This window comes from Salmo salar, chromosome ssa03 (assembly GCF_905237065.1).
Source record: "Salmo salar chromosome ssa03, Ssal_v3.1, whole genome shotgun sequence".
Taxonomy (NCBI): Eukaryota; Metazoa; Chordata; class Actinopteri; order Salmoniformes; family Salmonidae; genus Salmo; species Salmo salar.
The window spans coordinates 23,232,730-23,252,224 of NC_059444.1; the positions used below are offsets into that span (position 1 = coordinate 23,232,730).

General features: G+C 41.6%; 1 protein-coding gene across 1 annotated transcript; it reads left to right on the forward strand.

The window, feature by feature from the left end:
- Positions 1-123: 123 nt before the first annotated feature.
- Positions 124-18,379, forward strand: dars2 (aspartyl-tRNA synthetase 2, mitochondrial). Its single transcript, XM_014190643.2, has 17 exons — positions 124-808; positions 1,213-1,312; positions 1,455-1,521; positions 1,670-1,771; positions 1,870-1,965; positions 2,082-2,205; positions 2,296-2,342; positions 2,487-2,593; positions 2,729-2,798; positions 2,974-3,153; positions 3,281-3,388; positions 8,065-8,127; positions 8,555-8,707; positions 11,117-11,335; positions 11,709-11,819; positions 16,991-17,066; positions 17,288-18,379. Exons 1-17 carry the CDS (start codon positions 625-627, stop codon positions 17,473-17,475), a joined length of 1,995 nt encoding a protein of 664 aa, XP_014046118.1. The 5' UTR covers positions 124-624; the 3' UTR covers positions 17,476-18,379.
- The last annotated feature ends 1,116 nt before the right edge of the window (positions 18,380-19,495 follow it).

A 19,495-nucleotide genomic window follows, 5' to 3' on the forward strand; every position in this document is an offset into this window, starting at 1 on the left:
ATGCAACTGGAATCTTGATAAGGAACAGTAATCGATTACAGCATCATTCAACATTGACGTCAAATATATGCGTCGAATCATTTCATTTCATTCGTTGAAGCTTCAAATGCTGACCAATGTCTCGTATCTATCTACAAATATTGTAATAGATCCTTATCGTAGTTTGACTACTTTGGTCAGAAATAGATCGCTCCTTCCCCACCATGTGTTATACAAGTTGAGCACAAAATCACTCATCTGTAAATACAACGGATGTACACACTACAAGCAACTAACTGTCGATACCAAGCCAATCCATATTTATTCAGACTTGTGCTTTCTACTTCCGCCTGAACGTGGACGAGACAAGGAAGGAATTAGAGGACGCTGGTGCCACAGTCACATTGAAGGAACCAGGGAGTTTTAACTACCTAGTGCCGTTGTTTGGACAAAATCGACATGATGCAGCAACATTTTTTACATCAAGGTTGCCAGTCGCTTTGATCGGGCGTAAATCGTATGAGGTTTATGTATCTAGCTAGCAGCCATATGCAACAAGCAGCCAGCTTACAAAACATATCTTTACACTATTAGATAATAGCTGTTTAGTTAGCTACAGTACTGTTAGCTAGCAAGCTATCTGAAATGGCCAATAAAAGCAGAGCATTGGCACAGAGGATGCTTCTCATCTGTAGACAGGAGACCAGGGCATATTCACTATGGCGAAGGACAACAATTCCGATTGCAAGCCAAGGACATCTGATCAAACCCAGCATTATGCATTTGAGGTTTTCTCTCAATGTCAACAAACACTCAACGTGCACAACAGGTAGCCTATATTATTTACTTCATGTCGGTCCATCAATTCTGATCTTGGAGACCCAGGGTGTGTGCAGGCTTTGTTTTAGTCTGACACTAACTCCTGACTCAAAATCTCAAGAACTATCTAACATCATTGTCCTAGACTGGGGTTGGTGACCACTGATGTTCTGGAATCCAGATCATAGACACCCATAGAGGTGTGCAGCGTTTTTCCCCAGCCCAGCATTAATGTCAAGTGGTCAATAACTCATGAAGCTCATGACTAGCGGAGTCGGGTTTGTTACTACTGGGCTGGAACAAAAGAGTACAACGTGGGTGTCCAGGACCAGGATGGAAGAACACTACTCAACAAATAATTATGTCTATGCTTAATATAGAGCAAGCATAACACTTAACTTTATGTCTCTCCAGGTTCTAGCAGCTTGTCCTTTCGGAGTCACACTTGTGGGGAGCTACGGCCTGCTGATGTAGGAGAGGAAGTCATTCTGTGTGGCTGGGTTCAATACCTGAGGTTTGACATGTTTCACTGTTTCAAACACTTTATTCTTCTCACATACTGCTTCTATTCATATTTAAAGTGGCCTATATCATCACATGGAAAGAATTGCATTTTGCTGACTCTAACAGTGTACACATTGTTTTGCTCCAATCAGACAGGATTTATTTGTTATCATGAGAGATTTCAGTGGCTTGGCACAAATTCTTATCCCGCAAGACGAGGTAAGACTGTTTAACAGTTTTATGAATTATTCCAAAAACACTACTGCAGTTTATATTTCTGGTAATCAAATTCCGATGTATATGTCATATATTTTAATGTTACTATATATTGACTATATATTTATTTGTAATTTCTGTCTCGGTCTAGGACAAAATTAATCTGAAAACAGCCTTGTGTGACTTACCACCTGAATCAGTGATCAGGGTGAAAGGCACGGTCAGGCTTCGACCAGATGGACAAGAGAACAAGGTGAGACTGTGATGACAAGACAAGTGGCAGTAACATTTACCATCAGTGTTACTGTGAATGACTCCATTCTGATTGTGTCGCCATTTTGTAAATTGTAGGAGATGCCCACCGGAGAGATCGAGGTTCTTGCAGAGAGTGTGGAGATTCTAAATGTCTGCCGTAAGCTTCCCTTTGAAATCAAAGATTTTGTGAAAGTGAGTACATGATTAAACACATTATTTACGCGTAATAACATCACACACAAAAAACAAACCCATTTATTGTTAGCATTATTATTTCAGTATTGATGAGCTTTACTCTTTGTTTACAGAAATCTGAATCCCTTCGTATGCAGTATCGCTATTTGGACCTTCGTTCGTCACAAATGCAGTATAACCTGAGGCTGAGGTCCCAGCTAGTGATGAAGATGAGAGAGTACCTGTGCAATGTGCATGGTACGGGTCCTTGAGATGCCTCTCCAGTTCCTATCCTACTGTACTGTGGTGTATTTGTTTTCAAAATATTTTTTGTTTCCCTGATTCCAGGGTTTGTGGATGTTGAAACTCCTACCTTATTTAAGAGGACTCCAGGGGTAGGTGCTTTCCATTGTTCTCGACACATTTTACTTTCTCCAAACACTATTTTGGATCAATTATGTGTATTATAGAGTAGGAGCTCCTCTATGAAATTATTTATAAAGGAGTCAGTCCTCCCTTCATGTTTTTGTATTTTCCAGGGTGCAAAGGAATTTGTGGTGCCCTCAAGAGAACCTGGTCGATTTTACTCGCTGCCTCAGAGTCCACAGCAGTTTAAACAGCTTCTCATGGTGGCTGGCATTGACAGGTAAACAAAATGCATCCGTTGTACTGAATCACCAATTACATTGTTACACTTGATGCCGTGTCCATTGTTTCATAGATCAACAACTTTGGTTTTGAGATTCTAATTATAGCTCTATAATGTAAATTGATCTTGCAGGTACTTTCAACTGGCCCGGTGCTACAGAGATGAGGGTTCCAAACCAGACAGACAACCGGAATTTACCCAGGTAATGCGATGATTAGCTCTGAGAAGAGACATGATCAACTATTTCTTGGCAGATGAGTGTCGAACAGCTTTAATGGGGTTCCTAGTTTGATACAGACACACACACAAACACACAGATAATCCAAGTCTAATTCTGCCCTCCTTCTGCTACAATGCCTCTTATCTATCCTCCATAGGTGGACATTGAGATGTCCTTTGTGGATCAAGCTGGAATCCGAGGGCTGATTGAGGGCTTGGTCCAGTACTCCTGGCCTGTGGAGAAAGATCCTGTCTCCACACCCTTCCCCTGCATAACGTATGAAAAAGCAATGAAGGACTATGGAGTGGACAAGCCAGACACACGATTCGCCATGAAGGTTTGCTCTAAATACTTAGATATGATTTTACATTTTGGGAGGTATTTTTAAATGCTACAATCTGATAGTGAAGTAAGAATATCCTGCTCCAGTGTTTTAGGTTGAAATGTGTTTCCTGCTTATATAGCTCATGGACATCAGTAAAACATTCCACAACACAGAAATAGAGTTCCTTAAAGATGCCCTCAACCAACCAGGAGGCTGTATCCAGGCAATCTGTATCCCAGATGGAGCAGTAAGTACAGTTTAAAAAAATAATAAAGGATTCTGGTAGACTTGGGGTTGCAAAGGGTCGGAAACTCTCCGGGAAATTTCTGTTTTTTTCCCGGAAATTTTCTATGGGAAGTTAAGCCCTGGAATTTGGGGAATTTTGCTTAAATTCATGAAAAGGTTAGCTTATAACAGTGAACCTTTTTTTGTGGGATACACATAAGGCAATTCTAGGTCTTGTGGCATATTTTGGTTAAACTATCCCCAATTCAATGGAATTGCAACCCTCTGCATGCACAGTGCATTCTTCCATCACATGTACAGCTGATTCTCAAGATCTTGCACACTAATGAGATGCTATTGAGCCCACACTACTACACTATCTGAGCCAAGGACTACATGCTTTCTGGTAAGTTTTGATTATAATACTGGGTGGGGTGAATATATTTTACATGACATACATCATTTTTTGTTAACTAGTAAATAGTAGCCTACAGCAAAGTGTGTTTAATGCAACAAAGATGCAGAATCATCTGGCCAAGTGCATAAAGTTCCCTCAGCGCTCACAAGCAACCTCTGACAAAAGTCCCTGTACTTCTATTTGAGGTGAAAATGATGAATCAGACACCTTATCGATAGCAACAGTTCATGGGCCTCCTGGAATCAGACGTTTTTTTTTTTAACTCAATGGAGGAACGTAGTCAGATAAATGCTGATGAATGTCTTGCTCGAGCTGTGTATGCAACTGGTTCACCTCTAATGCTCACAGGCAATGTATATTGGAAGAGATTTTCTGAATGTTCTTTGCCCAGCATACACCCCTCCAACCAGACATGCTTTATCTACTAATTTGCTGGATGCAGAGTTCAACAGAGTTCAAGTGAAGGTCAAGCAAATCATAGAGAAAGCAGACTGTATTGCAGTCATCTCTGATGGGTGGTCAAATGTTCGTGGGCAAAGAATAATTAACTACATCTCCACCCCTCAACCAGTATTCTACAAGAGCACAGACGCCAGGGACAACAGACACACCGGTCTCTACATTGCAGATGAGCTGAAGGCAGTCATCAATGACCTTGGAGCACAGAAGGTATTTGCACTGGTGACAGACAATGCTGCGAACATGAAGGCTCATTAGGACCCTACCCTGAAATGGTTAGGTATGTGAAGGGTCATCAAGTTATAGCAGCAGTCTACCTCACCAGGCAAAGTGAGAAGAATAAGATCACCACATTGAAGCTGCCCAGCAACACCCGTTGGGGTGGTGTTGTCAGCATGTTTGAAAATCTCCAGGAGAGGAAGGAGTCTCTCCATGAAATGGCCATATCACAGTCTGCCAATACGGACAGCCCCGGCAAGAGGATCCTCCTGGATGATGTATTTTGGGAGAGAGTGGTAAGCAGCCTGAAACTCCTGAACCCTATAGCAGTAGCCATTGCATGGAAAGGGAGACAAGCATCCCGCTCTGCTGCAAAAATCCGTACTGCCCTGCCCACTTACTGTTCAGAGAAACTGCAGTTCTGAAATACATCAAAAAGTGTGGAGACTTCTGCCTGAAGCCCATACACGCCGCAGCGTACATGTTGGACCCCAAGTACGCTGGCAAAAGCTTCCTGTCTGGTGCAGAGATCAACAAGGCCTATGGCTTCATCACTACCGTATCTCGCCACCTTGGCCTGGATGAGGGCAAGGTTCTTGGCAGTCTGGCAAAGTACACTTCCAAGCAAGGGCTTTGGGATGGAGATGCAATATGGCAGTTGTGCCAACATATCTCATCAGCCATCTGGGTGGAAGGGACTTTGTGGATCTGAGGCTCTTTCCCCTGTTGTCTCCATCATCCTCCAAATCCCACCAACATCAGCCGCCTCAGAGCGCAACTGGGCCTTGTTTGGGAACACACACACCAAAGCACGCAACAGGCTGACCAACACAAGGGTTGAAAATCGGTGGCCATCCGGGCATTTTTGAGGATTTTGAGCCTGACAACGAGCCATCAACAAGGTTGGAAAGTGACAGTGAAGATGAGGACTCAGAGTCTGATGTTCAAGAGGTGGACATTGAGGAGGTCCAGGGAAAAGACATGGAAGCCTGAGATGAAGACAAGCAAAGCTTTATTTTCTAGACTATCATTTTACAGATGTATGTGGGAAATGTGATGGATCATTCAATATTCCCTTTATTTTGTTGTTCAGTGAAATCATCCCATGTGAAGAGTAAATTCATTTAATTCAAGTTCAATCTGTAACTAATATTGTTTTTTTTCTATTGGAACGATTTAATTGCAAGTATGTCTGCTTATGATAAGATAAAAGGTTTATGCTTCTCTCTTCGTTTGATATGGTAAATATATCCAATGCAAAAAAACATCTACATTTAAATGGTATTAATCATATTAATTTGCATATAGTTCCTTTAATTCCCGTTCATTCCCACGGAAAGTTTCCACCTCTGAATATTCCCTAAAATGTGCAACCCTAGGTAGACTGTTCTAGTAGATTCTGTTAGCCTATTATTTTCGTTAAGATTTGTGCATCAAATAAAGATTGTCTAAGCTTATTGTGATGATATAGTGCCTATAGAAAGTCTATACCCCCTTTCAAAATGTTCACCTTTTGTTGTCTTACCGCCTTGAATTACAGTACATTGAAATAGTTGTTTTCCCATTGATCTACACATCCTAACCCCACAATGTCTAAGTGAAAAATATAAAATTTGGGGGGGGAAATCTATAAAAAAAAAAAGAAATAGCTTGGTTGGATCAGTGTCCACCCCTTTGTAATAGCAATCATAAATTAGCTCAAGTGTAACCAATCACCTTCAAAATCACACACCAAGTTAAGCAAACACTCAACAATGAGCACCAAGGTGCTTTCAAAAGAACTCTGGGACAAAGTTGTGGAAAGGCACTGATCAGGGGATGGGTATGAAACATTTCAAAGGCCTTGAATATCCCTTGGAGCACAGTCAAGACGATTATGAAGAAGTGGAATGTTTATGGCACGAACAAGACCCTGCCTACATTAGGCCATCCCTCCAAGCTAGATGACTGAGCAAGTAGGAGACTGATCAGAGGCTATCAAGAGTCCAATGGCAACTTTGAAAGAACGACAGGCATTTATGGCCAAGACTGGTCAAAGTATGCATGTGACAACAATATTCCAAGCGCTTCACAAATTTAGCATGTATGGTAGGGTGGCAAGAAGGAAGCCATTACTCATTTACATTTACATTTACATGTAAGTCACTCATGAAAGCCCACCTTGAATCCCATTTGAAGTATGCAAAAAAATATTTGGGAGTTTTGTGGACTGAACAAACTAAAATAGAATTCTTTGGCCTAAATGCAAAGCGTTACGTTTGGTGCAAACCGAACACGGCACATCACCCAAAGAACACCATCCCTACTGTGAAGCCTGGATGGCAGAATCATGTTACGGGGATGTTTCTCATTGTCAGGGACTGGGAAAGAAGTGATGGTATGGAAAATGAATGGAGAAATGTACAGAGAAGTCCTTGAGGAAAACCTGCTACCCTCTGCAAGAATGCTGAAACTAGGACTTATTTTAACCTTTCAGCATTCCAACAACCAGAAGCACAGCCAAAGCTACAGTGGAGAAGCTAAGGAATAAAAAGGTACATTTCCTTGCGTGGCCGAGTCCGAGCACCCACCTACATTCAATCTAAAATTTGTGGCATGACTTGAAGATTGCTGTCCATCAATGCTTCCCAAGGAACTTGACAGCGCTTAAACAGTTTTGTAAAGAATGGTCAAATATTTAGGTATTTTATTAGGATCCTCATTAGCTGTTGTGAAGCAGAAGCTACTTTTCCTGGGGTCCACACAAGACATGAAACATGCCATAATACAGAATATTAATAGACAAGAACAGCTCAAGGACAGAACTACATATGTTTAAAAATGGCACAAATAGCCTACATATGAATGCATATGCACAAAATATCTACGTCAAATAGGGGAGAGGCGTTGTGCCGTGAGGTGTAGCTTTATCTGTTTTTTTTAAACCAGGTTTGCTGTTTATTTGAGCAATATGAGATGGAAGGAAGTTCCATGAAATAAAGGCTCTATAATACTGTACGTTTTCTTGAATTTGTTCTGGATTTGGGGACTATGAAAAGACCCCTGGTGGCATGTCTGGTGGGATAAGTGTGTGTGTCAGAGCTGTGTGTATGTTGACTATGCAAACAACTTGGAATTTTCAACACATTGTTTCTTATAAAAAGAAGCGATGCAGTCAGGCTCTCAACAACTCTTAGCCAGGAAAGACTGGCATGCATCGTATTTATATTAGCCCTCTGATTACAATGAAGAGCAGCACCTGCTGCTCTGTTCTGGGCCAGCTGCAGCTTAACTAGGTCTTTCCTTGCAGCATTTGCCCACATGACTGGACAATAAGACAAAACTAGAGCCTGCAGGACATGCAGAAGTTGGTAGAGACCTAATCACAGCTGTAATTTCTGCCAAAGGTGCTTCCACCTCGCAGAGGGGGTGGAGACATATCCAATTATGATATTTCAGTTTAGTATTTTTAATATATATAATTTGTGTATGATGGTCGATAATTGTGTTTAAATAAGGATTTTATTCCCATGAAACTCTGATGCACTGACAACAAAATGTGAAAAAAGTTTAAGGGGGTGTCGACTTTTTATAGGACATCTGTGTTCAATATTTCACTCCAGAAACATCTGAAGGGCAAAGATCATGAATCACTGAAGCAAACTGCCAGGACCCAATTCGGCCAGGTATGTAACCTCACGTTTTAGCTGCTTTTACAGGACATTCAACAAAAGAGAACAACTGTCTTCATGAAATATTAATCTGGAATATGATCAATAAGCCAAGATGACTGTGAAGAAAATGTTGAACGAAGCACATTAAATAATTGCCCTGAGGCAAGGGTAGACCTCACCAATCCAAGAGTTGTGCAATCCTGAAAATCTTGTAGGACCCCTTTTATAACGAAGTGACATGATTGGTAAACACACAACTCATTTGAGACTCCATTATGGCTAATGATTTATTGGGTTTAGCAATTCATAGTTAGAGATATGAAAACTCAATGACTGCTAGGCATTCAAGTCTGTTGGCGCCATGCCCGGAGACTAGCTGCATCAGGAATGCCAATTAAGCCTAGTATTTTTTGTGATGTTTTTGTATTTTTTTCCCAAGGAAGTGAGTGTAGTTTTGGTGAAGGCAGATGGTGCATTGAAGTCTCCCCTCAACAGACTCATGCCAGCCTCAGCTAAACAGCAGCTGCTCCAGATGGCCCAGGCCAGACCTGGGGACCTGCTGCTCATCTCTGCTGGGACGCAGGAATGTGTGGTGAGTTACAATCTGATTTGGTCCCAAACGGCACCCTGCCTATATAGTGGACTACTTTTAACCGGGGTCCATATGGCTCTGGTGAAAAGTAGTGCACTATGTGGGGAATAGGGTGCCATTTGGGATGTAGATCCTTTGCATGCCTCACCTCCATTAAAGATAACCATCATGGAACAATTTCAAAGTTAGCCCTGTTGGTCGAAATAAGTGATGTGGTGGTCAGTGCTTTGAGGTTGATCGCTTGATATGAACCAGTTGCACAGTATAGTTCATACACATAACACACTGCAAAGTTTGATTTGTTTTCTTTTTTTGAATTAAAAGCTAAATGTTTATATTTGTCTAATGCGTCATTGGGCCTGGTACAGATGATACACCAAAATTGATGGTTGTTTTGTTCAAATGAAAAAGTATTTCAGAAACTATTCAAACCTGTTGACTTTCTTCACATTTTGTTGTGTTACAGCCTGAATTTAAAATGTATTAAATTGAAATGTGCCACTGGCCTACACACAATACCCCATAATGTCAGTGCAATTATGTTTTTAGGAATGTTTACTCCTTAATTAATGAAAAGCTGAAATTTGAGTCAATAAGTACTCCTTTGTTATGGCAAGCCTAAAAAGTTAATGAGTAAAAATGATCTTAATAAGTTGCATGGACTCACTCTGTGTGCAATAATAGTGTTTAACATCATTTTTGAATGACTACCTCATCTCTTTACCCCACGCATACAGTTATCTGCAAGGTTCCTCAGTCAAGCAATTAATTTCAAACACAGATTCAACCACAAAGACCAAGGGTGTTTTCCATTTTTTTATTTTTTTATTATTATTTTTTTTCACCTTTATTTAACCAGGTAGGCTAGTTGAGAACAAGCTCTCATTTACAACTGCAACCTGGCCAAGATAAAGCAAAGCAGTGTGACACAGACAACAACACAGAGTTACACATGGAGTAAACAATAAACAAGCCAATAACACAATAAACAAGCCAATGACACAGTAGAAAAAAAGAAAGTCTATATACAGTGTGTGCAAAAGGCATGAGGAGGTAGGCAATAAATAGGCCATAGGAGCAAATAATTACAATTTAGCAGATTAACACTGGAGTGATAAATGAGCATATGATGATGTGCAAGTAGAAATACTGATGTGCAAAAGAGCAGAAAAGTAAATAAAATAAAAACAGTATGGGGATGAGGTAGGTAGATTGGGTTGGCAATTTACAGATGGACTATATACAGCTGCAGCGATCGGTTAGCAGCTCAGGTAGCTGATGTTTAAAGTTGGTGAGGGAAATAAAAGTCTCCAACTTCAGCGAAAACTGAGGATGGATCAACAACATTGTATTTACTCCACAATTCTAACATAAATGAAGGAAGCCTTTAAAGAATAAAAATATTCCAAAACATGCATCCTGTTTTGCAATAAGGCACTAAAGTGAAACTGCAATTTCTTTCTCAGAAATTAACTTTGTCCTGAATACAAAGTGTTATGTTTGTGGCGAATCCAACACATCACTGAGTACCACTCTTCATATTTTCAAGCATGGTGTTGGCTGCATCATGTTATGGGTATGCTTTTTTTAGGATAAAAAAATGGAATAGAGCACAGTCAAAATCCCAGAGGAAAACCTTGTTCTGTCTGCTTTCTAACAGACACTGGGAGTCAAATTCACCTTTCAGCAGGACAATAACCTAAAGCACAAGGCCAAATATACACTGGAGTTGCTTACCAAGATGACATTGAATGTTCCTGAGTAGCCTAGTTACAGTTTTGACTTAAATCGTCTTGAAAATCTTTGGCAAGCCTTGAAAATGTCTGTTTAGCAATGCTCAACAACCAACTTGACAGAGCTTTAAGAACTTTAAAAATAATAATGTGCAAATATTGTACAAATATTGTGCAAAGCTCTTATAGACTTACCCAGAAAGACTCACATCTTTATTCGCTGCCAAAGGTAATTTTAACATGTATTGAGTCGTGTGTGAATATGTATGTAAATTAGATATTTCAATTTTATGGGATATTGTGTGTAGATGGCAGAGAAAAAAAAATATTTAATCCATTTTGAATTCAGGCTGTGTCACAACAACATGTGGAATAAGTCAAGGGGTATGAATACTTTCTGAAGGTACTGTAGCTGTGGAGCAATAGTGTACTTTTGTCGAAAAGCTATGGAAGGAATTGCAATCAAATAAAAGAAAATGAAGAAGTGTGTCAAATCCACCCATGCAATAGTCAATTGTCAGGTGTCAGAGGCTTTTGTGACCAAGCAGTTGAAAGCCAGTGCGTTCTGAAAATAAACAATGTTTTTGACATTCAATAACACAGAACAACCTTTTACTTTTGTTTTTCACGCTGAGTACAGTTTTCACTCTCCTGATTTCCATTATTCCTCCCACAGCGCCCTTTGTTGGGCAAGTTGAGGCTTCAGTGTGCTGAACTCCTAGAGGGCTCCGGTGTGGCTGTTCGAGACCCCTCAGCGTTTCACTTTCTGTGGGTGGTAGACTTCCCACTGTTCCTGCCAAAAGAAGAGGACCCTGATCAGCTTGAGTCAGCCCACCATCCTTTCACTGCACCTCTCCCTGAGGATGCTCATCTCCTGTATTCACTGCCTCACAAGGTTAGGGTCATATACAGTAGGAGGAGGGTTGTCTCCTTGGTCACATATTTATAGAGAAGAACCCTCTCATCAACTTGTTTCTGTGCCCTTCCATGCTGTTTGGTACAAATAGAAAACTGTTAAAGAAAGTGTTGTCTGACATAGCTGTCACTGTGCTATTTCCAACCAGGATGTGGTCCAAACAAGAAGTTTGGAAATTCAAAACTATGTATTCAAGTATAACCAATAATAAAAATGTATTTATTAGTATAAACTACTCACCATAAGTCAGTCTATCAATATAAACAAACTTGACATCAGAGTATCCTGTACTGTAACTTCCTATTCACTGAGACCATATCATTCATCTATGTCTCCTGTGTCAATATGGCAGGTACGCGGCCAGCATTATGACCTGGTCCTGAATGGGTGTGAGATTGGAGGAGGATCCATTCGTATTCACAAGGCCTCTGATCAGCAGCATGTGCTGGAGACAATCCTCAAGGTAATGAACTTGGACTGGATAAGTAAGAGTACCAGAATGCTGATCTCCAATGTCCCATTTCTATCAGGTTGAGGAGGATATGCAAGCACAGTTACCATTAGTATACTGTATGTCGAAAGGCGCTGCATTGGAAAGCGGACATTTTGGGTGCTCCTGACCAACCATTTTTGTTTTGCCGCTGATCGTAACTTTTTTTGTACATAACATTTCCGCCGTTGTTTCCTATGACCGGAATAGCCTCTGGACATCAGAACAGCTATCACTAACCTCGATTTAGACGAGGACTTCTAGTTTTTTCTGGACCAGGTCCAAATCCCCGACACTCATCGGAGGAGGAGACGGCGCTATAGAGGCCGGCGCCTCTATAGGTTTTCCACTAGATGTTGGAACATTGCTGCGGGGACTTGCTTCCATTCAGCCACAAGCATTCGTGAGGTCGGGCACTGATGTTGGACGATTAGGCTTGGTTCGCAGTCGTTCAAATTCATCCCAAAGGTGTCCGATGGGGTTGAGGTCAGGGCTCTGTGCAGGACAGTCAAGTTCTTCCACACCGATCTCGACAAACCTGTATGGACCCCGCTTTGTGCATGGGGGCATTGTCCTGCTGAAACAGGAAAGGGCTTTCCCCAAACTGTTCCCACAAGGTTGGAAGCATAGAAGCATCTAGAATGTCATTGTATGCTGTAGCGTAAAGATTATCCTTCATTGAAACTAAGGGGCCTTGCCCGAACCATGAAAAACAGTCCCAGACCATTATTCCTCCTCCACCAAAATGTACAGTTGGCACTATGCATTCGGGCAGGTAGCGTTCTCCTGGCATCCGCCAAACCCAGATCCATCCGTCGGACTGCCAGATGGTGAAGCGTGAGTCATCACTCCAGAGAACGCCTTTCCACTGCTCCAGAGTCTAGTGGTCGGCGAGCTTCACACCACTCCAGCCGACGCTTGGCATTGCGCATGGTGATCTTAGGCTTGTGTGTGGCTGCACAGCCATGGAATCCCATATCATGAAGCTCCTCTGACGAACAGTTCTTGTGCTGATGTTGCTTCCAGAGGCAATTTGAAATTCAGTAGTGAGTGTTGCAACCGAGGACAGACGATTTTTACACGCTTCAGCACTCGGCAGTCCCGTTCTGTGAACTTATGTGGCCTACCACTTCACGGCTAGACCGTTGTTGCTCCTAGACGTTTCCACTTCAAAATAACATCACTTACAGTTGACCGGGTAAGCTCCAGCAAAGCTGAAATTTGACAAACTGACTTGTTGGAAAGTTGGCATCTTCTGACAGTGCCACGTTGAAAGTCACTGAGCTCTTCAGTAAGGCCTTTCTACGGCCAATGTTTGTCTATGGAGATTGCATGGCTGTGTGCTCGATTTTATACGCCTGTCAGCAACGGGTGTGGCTAAACATAGCAGAATCCACTCATTTTAAGGAGTGTTTACATACTTTTGTATATATAGTGTACACCTAGTTGCGTCGGCAGGACAGAACGTCAGAGTCCGGTAAGATCACGGGGGGTGGTGTGTGTGTCTCTTTGTTAACAACAGCTGGTACACAATCTCTAATATTAAGAAAGTCTCAAGGTTTTACTTGCCTGAGTTAGAATACCTCATGATAAGCTGTAGACCATACTATTTACCAAGAGTTTTCATCTGTATTTTTCGTAGCTGTCTATTTAGCATCACAAACCGATGCTGGCGCTAAGACCTCACTCAACGAGCTGTATAGGGGAAAAAGTAAACAAGAAAATGCTCATCCAGAGACAGCGCTCCTGGTGGCCGGTGATTTTAATGTAGGAAAATTTAAATCTGTTTTACCTCATTTCTACCAACATGTCACTCACATTTTCAACCTGACCCAGTCTGTATACAGTTTCGCATACCGCCCCAACATAGCCAGAGATGATGCAATCTCTACTGCACTCCACACTGCCCTTTCCCACCTGGATAAATGGAACACCTACGTGAGAAAGCTGTTAATTTACTACAGCTCAGTATTCAACACCATAGTGCCCTCCAAGCTTATCACTAAGCTAAGGAGCCTGGGCCTGAACACGTCCCTCTGCAACTGGATCTTGGACATCCTGACGGGCTGCCCCCAGGTGGTGAGGGTAGGCAACAACATAGCCTCCTGTACTCCCTGTTCATCCATGACTGCGTGGCCACGCACGACTCCAACACCATTAAGTTTGCAGACGACACGACGGTGGTAGGCCTGATCACCGATGACAAGGACACAGCCTATAGGGAGGAGGTCAGAGACCTTTGCAGGGTGGTGCCAGGACAACAACCTCTCCCTCAACATGGGCAAGACAAAGGAGCTTATCATGGACTACAGGAAACGGAGGGCTGAACACGCCCCCATTCACATCGACAGAGCTGTAGTGGAGAGGGTTGAGAGCTTTAAGTTCCTTGGTGTCCACATCACTAAGGACCTATCGTGGTCCGAACATACCAACACAGTCGTGAAGAGGGCACAACAACACCTCTTCCCCCTCAGGAGGCTGAAAAGATTTCGCATGGGCCCTCAGATCATCAAAAAGTTCTACAGCTGCACCATTGAGAGCATCTTGACTGGCTGCATCACCGCTTGGTATGGCAACTGCTCGGCATCTGACTGCAAGGCGCTACAGAGGGTAGTGCATACGGCCCAGTACATCACGTGGGGCTGAACTCCCTGCCATCCAGGACCTTTATACCAGGCAGTCAGAGGAAGGCCCTAAAATTGTCAGACTCTAGCCAACAAAGTCATAGACTGTTCTCTCTGCTACTGCATGGCAAACAGTAGCGGAGTGCCAAGGATGGGACCAAAAAGCTCCCTAATAGCTTCTAACCGCAAGCTGTAAGACTGCTGAACAATTAATCAAATGGCTACCTGGACTTTAGTGCCTTCAGAAAGTGTTCACACCGCTTGACTTTTTCCAGATTTTGTCTTGTTACAGCCTGAATTTAAAATGTATTGAATTGAGATATGTTGTCACTGGTCTCCACAAAATACCCCATAATGTCAAAGTGGAAGTATTCAACCCATTTGTTATGGCAAGCCTAAATAAGTTCAGGAGTAAAAATGTGCTTAACAAGTCACATAATAAGTTGCATGGACTCACTCTGTGTGCAATAATAGTGTTTAGCGTATTTTTTGAATGACAATCTCATTTCTTTACCCCACACATTATCTGTAAGGACCCTTAGTTGAGCAGTATATTTAAAACAGAGATTCAACCACAAAGATCAGGGAGGTTTTCCAATACTTTGCAAGAAGGGCACCTATTGGTAGATGGGTGAACATTTTTCAAAAGCAGAAATTGAATATCCCTTTGAGCATGGTTAAGTTATTATTTACACTTTTGATGGTGTATCAATACACCCAGTCACTAGAAAGATACAGGCATCCTTTCTAACTCAGTTGCCTGAGAGGAAGGAAACCGCTCAAGGATTTCATCATGAGGCCAGTGGTGACTTTAAAATGGTTAAAGAGTTTAATGGCTGTGATAGGAGAAAACTGAGGATGACTCAACATTACTAATCTAATTGACAGAGTAAAAATAAGGAAGCCTGTACAGAATAAAATATTCCAAAACATGCATCCTGTTTGCAACAAGGCATTAAAGTAATACTGCAAAAGAAATTCGCAAAGCAATGTACTTGCAATGTACCTGAATAGAAAGTGTTATGTTTGGGGCAAATCCCATACAACACATTACTGAGTACCTCCATATTTTCAAGCATAGTGGTAGATATGCTTCTAATCGTTAAGGACTGGGGGGTTTTTTTGTATAAAAAAGTCATGGAATGGAGCTAAGCACAGGCAAAATCCTAAAGGAAAACCTGGTTCAGTCTGTTTTCCACCTGACACTGGGAGATGAATTCACCTTTCAGCAGGACAATAACCTAAAACACAAGGCCAAATCAACACTGGAGTTGCTTACCAAGAAGATGGTGAATGTTCCTGAGTGGCCGAGTTACAGTTTTGACTTAAATCTGCTTAAATATCTATGGCACGACCTAAAAATGGTTGTTTAGCAATGACCAATTTGACAGAGATTGAAGAATTTTGAAAAGAATAATGTGCAAATGTTGCACAATCTAGGTGTGGCAAGCTCTTAGATACTTATCCAGAAAGACTCACAACTGTAATTGCTGCCAAAAGTGATTCTAACATGTATTGACTCAGGGGGTTGAATACTTATCTAATCAAGATATATTAGTGTGTTATTTTTCATTATTTAAAAAATGTTAGAATCACTTTTGGCAGCAATTACAGCTGGATTGTGCAACATTAGAGTATTTTGTGTAGATCGTTGAACAGAAATGACAATTACATCCATTTTAATACGACTTTGTAACAACAAAATGTCGAATAAGTCAAGGGGTGTGAACACTTTTTGAAGGCAACCCCTTTATTATACACATTTTATCTTAATTTTTTTGTACAGATTTTCTTGCACTGGCTCTATGCACACTCACTAGACTACTACACATACTACACTGACACTCCAATACACACACACACTACATATGCTCAAACACATACATGCATATTGATGCCACACGTACACACTCACACAGACACACTTTCACACTTCACGTACGCTGCTGCTACTCAGTTTATTATATATCCTCATTGTCTAGTCACTTTTTACCCGTACCTACATGTACATACTGTATTACCTCAATTATCAACTACCTTGTAGCACTGCACTTTGATCAGTACTCGTACTGCTTGTATAAAGCCACATTATTTTATTGTTACTATTTCCCTTTTTATTTAGCAAATATCTTTCTTATTTTTTAACTCTGCATTGTTGGGAATGGGCTCGTAATTAAGTATTTTGCGGTAAAGTCTACACCTGCTGTATTTCGGCGTATGTGACCATTCAAATTTGATTAGATTTAGTACCGAAATAAACAACTGATTAGGATCGGTAATCACAGCGCTCATTTTGTTGCTGCCTCTAGCTGCAAGTTTCTGAGCTGCATGTTCTCCTAGCTTGCTGCAAGTTCAAGTCGGTAACATTTATTATCTCTGGTAATAAGACAGTATTTACTACTGTAGATGTAGGCTAGATTCTGTCATTAGCCTTCCAGCTTAGCGGTGAATAGAAAAGGGCAGACTTAGTGAATCTCTCTCTAGAGTTGGGAAACCCCCTGACTTTGTTCTTTTTTTCAGGAGGATCCATCTCTCCTTTCTCACCTGTTAGAGGCACTGGACTCTGGGGCTCCCCCTCATGGTGGGATTGCATTGGGTAAGTCAGCCATAATAACCATCCTAACTGACACTAGACACACTCAGATTTGTGTTTCTCATGCTTTGATATTTCACCATTTGTTCTACAGATGCTTAGTAGTAGACTTAGTAGAACTAAGTAGACCAGTCCCTTTGTCCTCCTGCAGCAAAATGCAATACCTCATTTGTGAGTAATATTTTTTTTCCCTGACTAAAATCCCTTGTTCAATTTCCCTCTAGGTTTGGACCGTTTTCTGTCTATTATCGTCGGAGCCCCCAGCATCAGGGACGTGATTGCCTTCCCCAAATCATTCAGGGGCCATGACCTGATGAGTCGTGCTCCAGATTTCGTCTCTGAAGACGAGCTTAAATCCTACCACATCTCTGTCAACTGGCCAGCAGGAGATGAAGGGAACCAGGAGAAATAGACATTGCTGCTGCTGCTACACCTTTGTCCTGAAGCTGAGACTCTGACTCATATTACAGGTGGATTTACATCGGGGAGATGCAGGACAACTAAGTACCGTGACTTAAATGCGATTCTTCTACCGACATGCAGTCACTTTAGGTTTACTCGCACTGTGGATGACCATTAATTGCATCTGTATAAATTCTGTCAGCCGAGTGGTGAGTTTTTGAGTTGGGACTGTCGTTCCCGCATCTCTGCAACTTAAACCCAGTTTACACCTTTGTCCTGAAGGTCAAACTCTGACTCACATATTGATGTTTCCACTCCAGTTTCCGGTTGAAGACTTTTCCAGGCCCCTCCTTTTCTCAAGTTGCACATTTTTTGCCAGCTTGTAGTTGTCCTCACGGGCAGCTCCTCTGCTAGCCAAAATATGGTCAATATCGATGTGAGACTTTGTCCTGAAAGTGACATAATATATGTACAATGTAGACAGTAGACACTGTCACCAATAAATTGTCATGGTTTGACAAATTCCTGTTTTTCTTATATTCCTTCATGCTATAAAGTACAGTCCTGTATACATGCTTTATCAAATGTTACTCAGACTGTGTGAAAATATAGAAATGTCCAATAGGGGGTAGCATTGTTCCATTTGATCTTGTTCACTTTTTTCTTCCTCAGACACCCTTATCTAGGACAGCATGACATTAACTGAAGCAATTAAGGTTAAATACATTTCTCAAGGGTACTACAGTACCTTCTAGTACATTAAGGCTCACATATGCTGAACCTTCAATCTACAGATCACCTTTTACAATGCTTACCACCTAGCTACTAAATCAATGCCGTGTCAATCACCTCAATGTTCTTTTTCTCTATAAGATTATTGAAATCCACACTAATAAAAAATTACAGACAAGGAACTTCAGAGACCAATTGAGTTCTGGAAATTGAATTTAACTATTTGGGCAGTAAGAATTTATGAATTCCCCTTCAGACTGCAGAGTTATTTTAGTACCATGCTGATGTAACCTCTATGCCAGTGTAAACTGCCACTTTTACAACAACAGCTGCCTGCCCACGCCCCCTGCCCGCCACCTTCGCTAGGAGACACTTTCTAACTCTGCCGGGTACCAGACAGATGTTCTCATTAGTGCACAAAATACAGCCAACACTACAGCTTGTCCTGGATGCCATTTTGTCTGTCGTTTGCGGGGTTGAAGATGGTGCTGGTAGTAGAGCTAGGCTTTCCCCATGCCTTGGCAATTATAGAGTGAAGTTCAAAGACTAGACTTTCTTTTTTTGTGTTTTTTTTTTTGCTGAAAGAGATGGCTGAGGAGAGAAGGGCTTGCTTGTCTCTCCACAGTCAGTGTTGAGAGGGCAGTAAAAAGGAAGAGAGCAGCTGCAACCCTCAGAGCCAACCCACACTAGTTCCACATTGTGATGTAAAGGCTATACCTTTTCATGTCTGTGCAGTACAGAGGGAAGGCACTTGATGCAAAAGGAACAGCATTGCAAGGCTACTACTGACTATAGGCACATTGTCTTGCCGCACATTTGTACAGAACGTTGAAGCTGTGAATTGTGAATTTATTCACAGTCACTGCCGGGCCAAATTACCTGTGGTCCATAGTCAATTATGTGTCAAACATGAAAGGACAAAGAGAGGACAATTATGTTTACCCTCTGAAAAATGGTGTGAGCTTGCATGTTTAAAGTAACACTGCATAACCATGACTGAGGCATAATTATAATGAATTCCTGAAGCTCAGCTACCATCATTCTCAATTTAATGAGTCTCTCTGAATAATTCCAAACATTTTGTAATCTCTTGGGACAAGCGGTCTCAATAGTGTAATCCAGGTTGATGTGGTCTGGGGGGGTTTCTACCGGTATCTCTTAGACAAGCCCAGGGTTAATGAGCTCTCTGGCACTTCCTTTGTCCCTAATGGGCATTTGTTATGGAAAGCACTTGACCGAAAATAAACTGGATTTAGCATGCTCGGTTAGATGTCTTAGCCATGCAGGGAAATTCCTGC

What these genes read in the sequence shown, in the direction of transcription:
- dars2 (XM_014190643.2), top strand. Translation starts at nt 625, where the DNA reads ATGGCCAATAAAAGCAGAGCATTGGCACAGAGGATGCTTCTCATCTGT. An exon ending in CAGATGGACAAGAGAACAAG is followed by an intron (nt 1,772 to 1,869) that starts GTGAGACTGTGA and finishes TGTAAATTGTAG; the next exon opens with GAGATGCCCACCGGAGAGAT. An exon ending in ACACACGATTCGCCATGAAG is followed by an intron (nt 3,154 to 3,280) that starts GTTTGCTCTAAA and finishes CTGCTTATATAG; the next exon opens with CTCATGGACATCAGTAAAAC.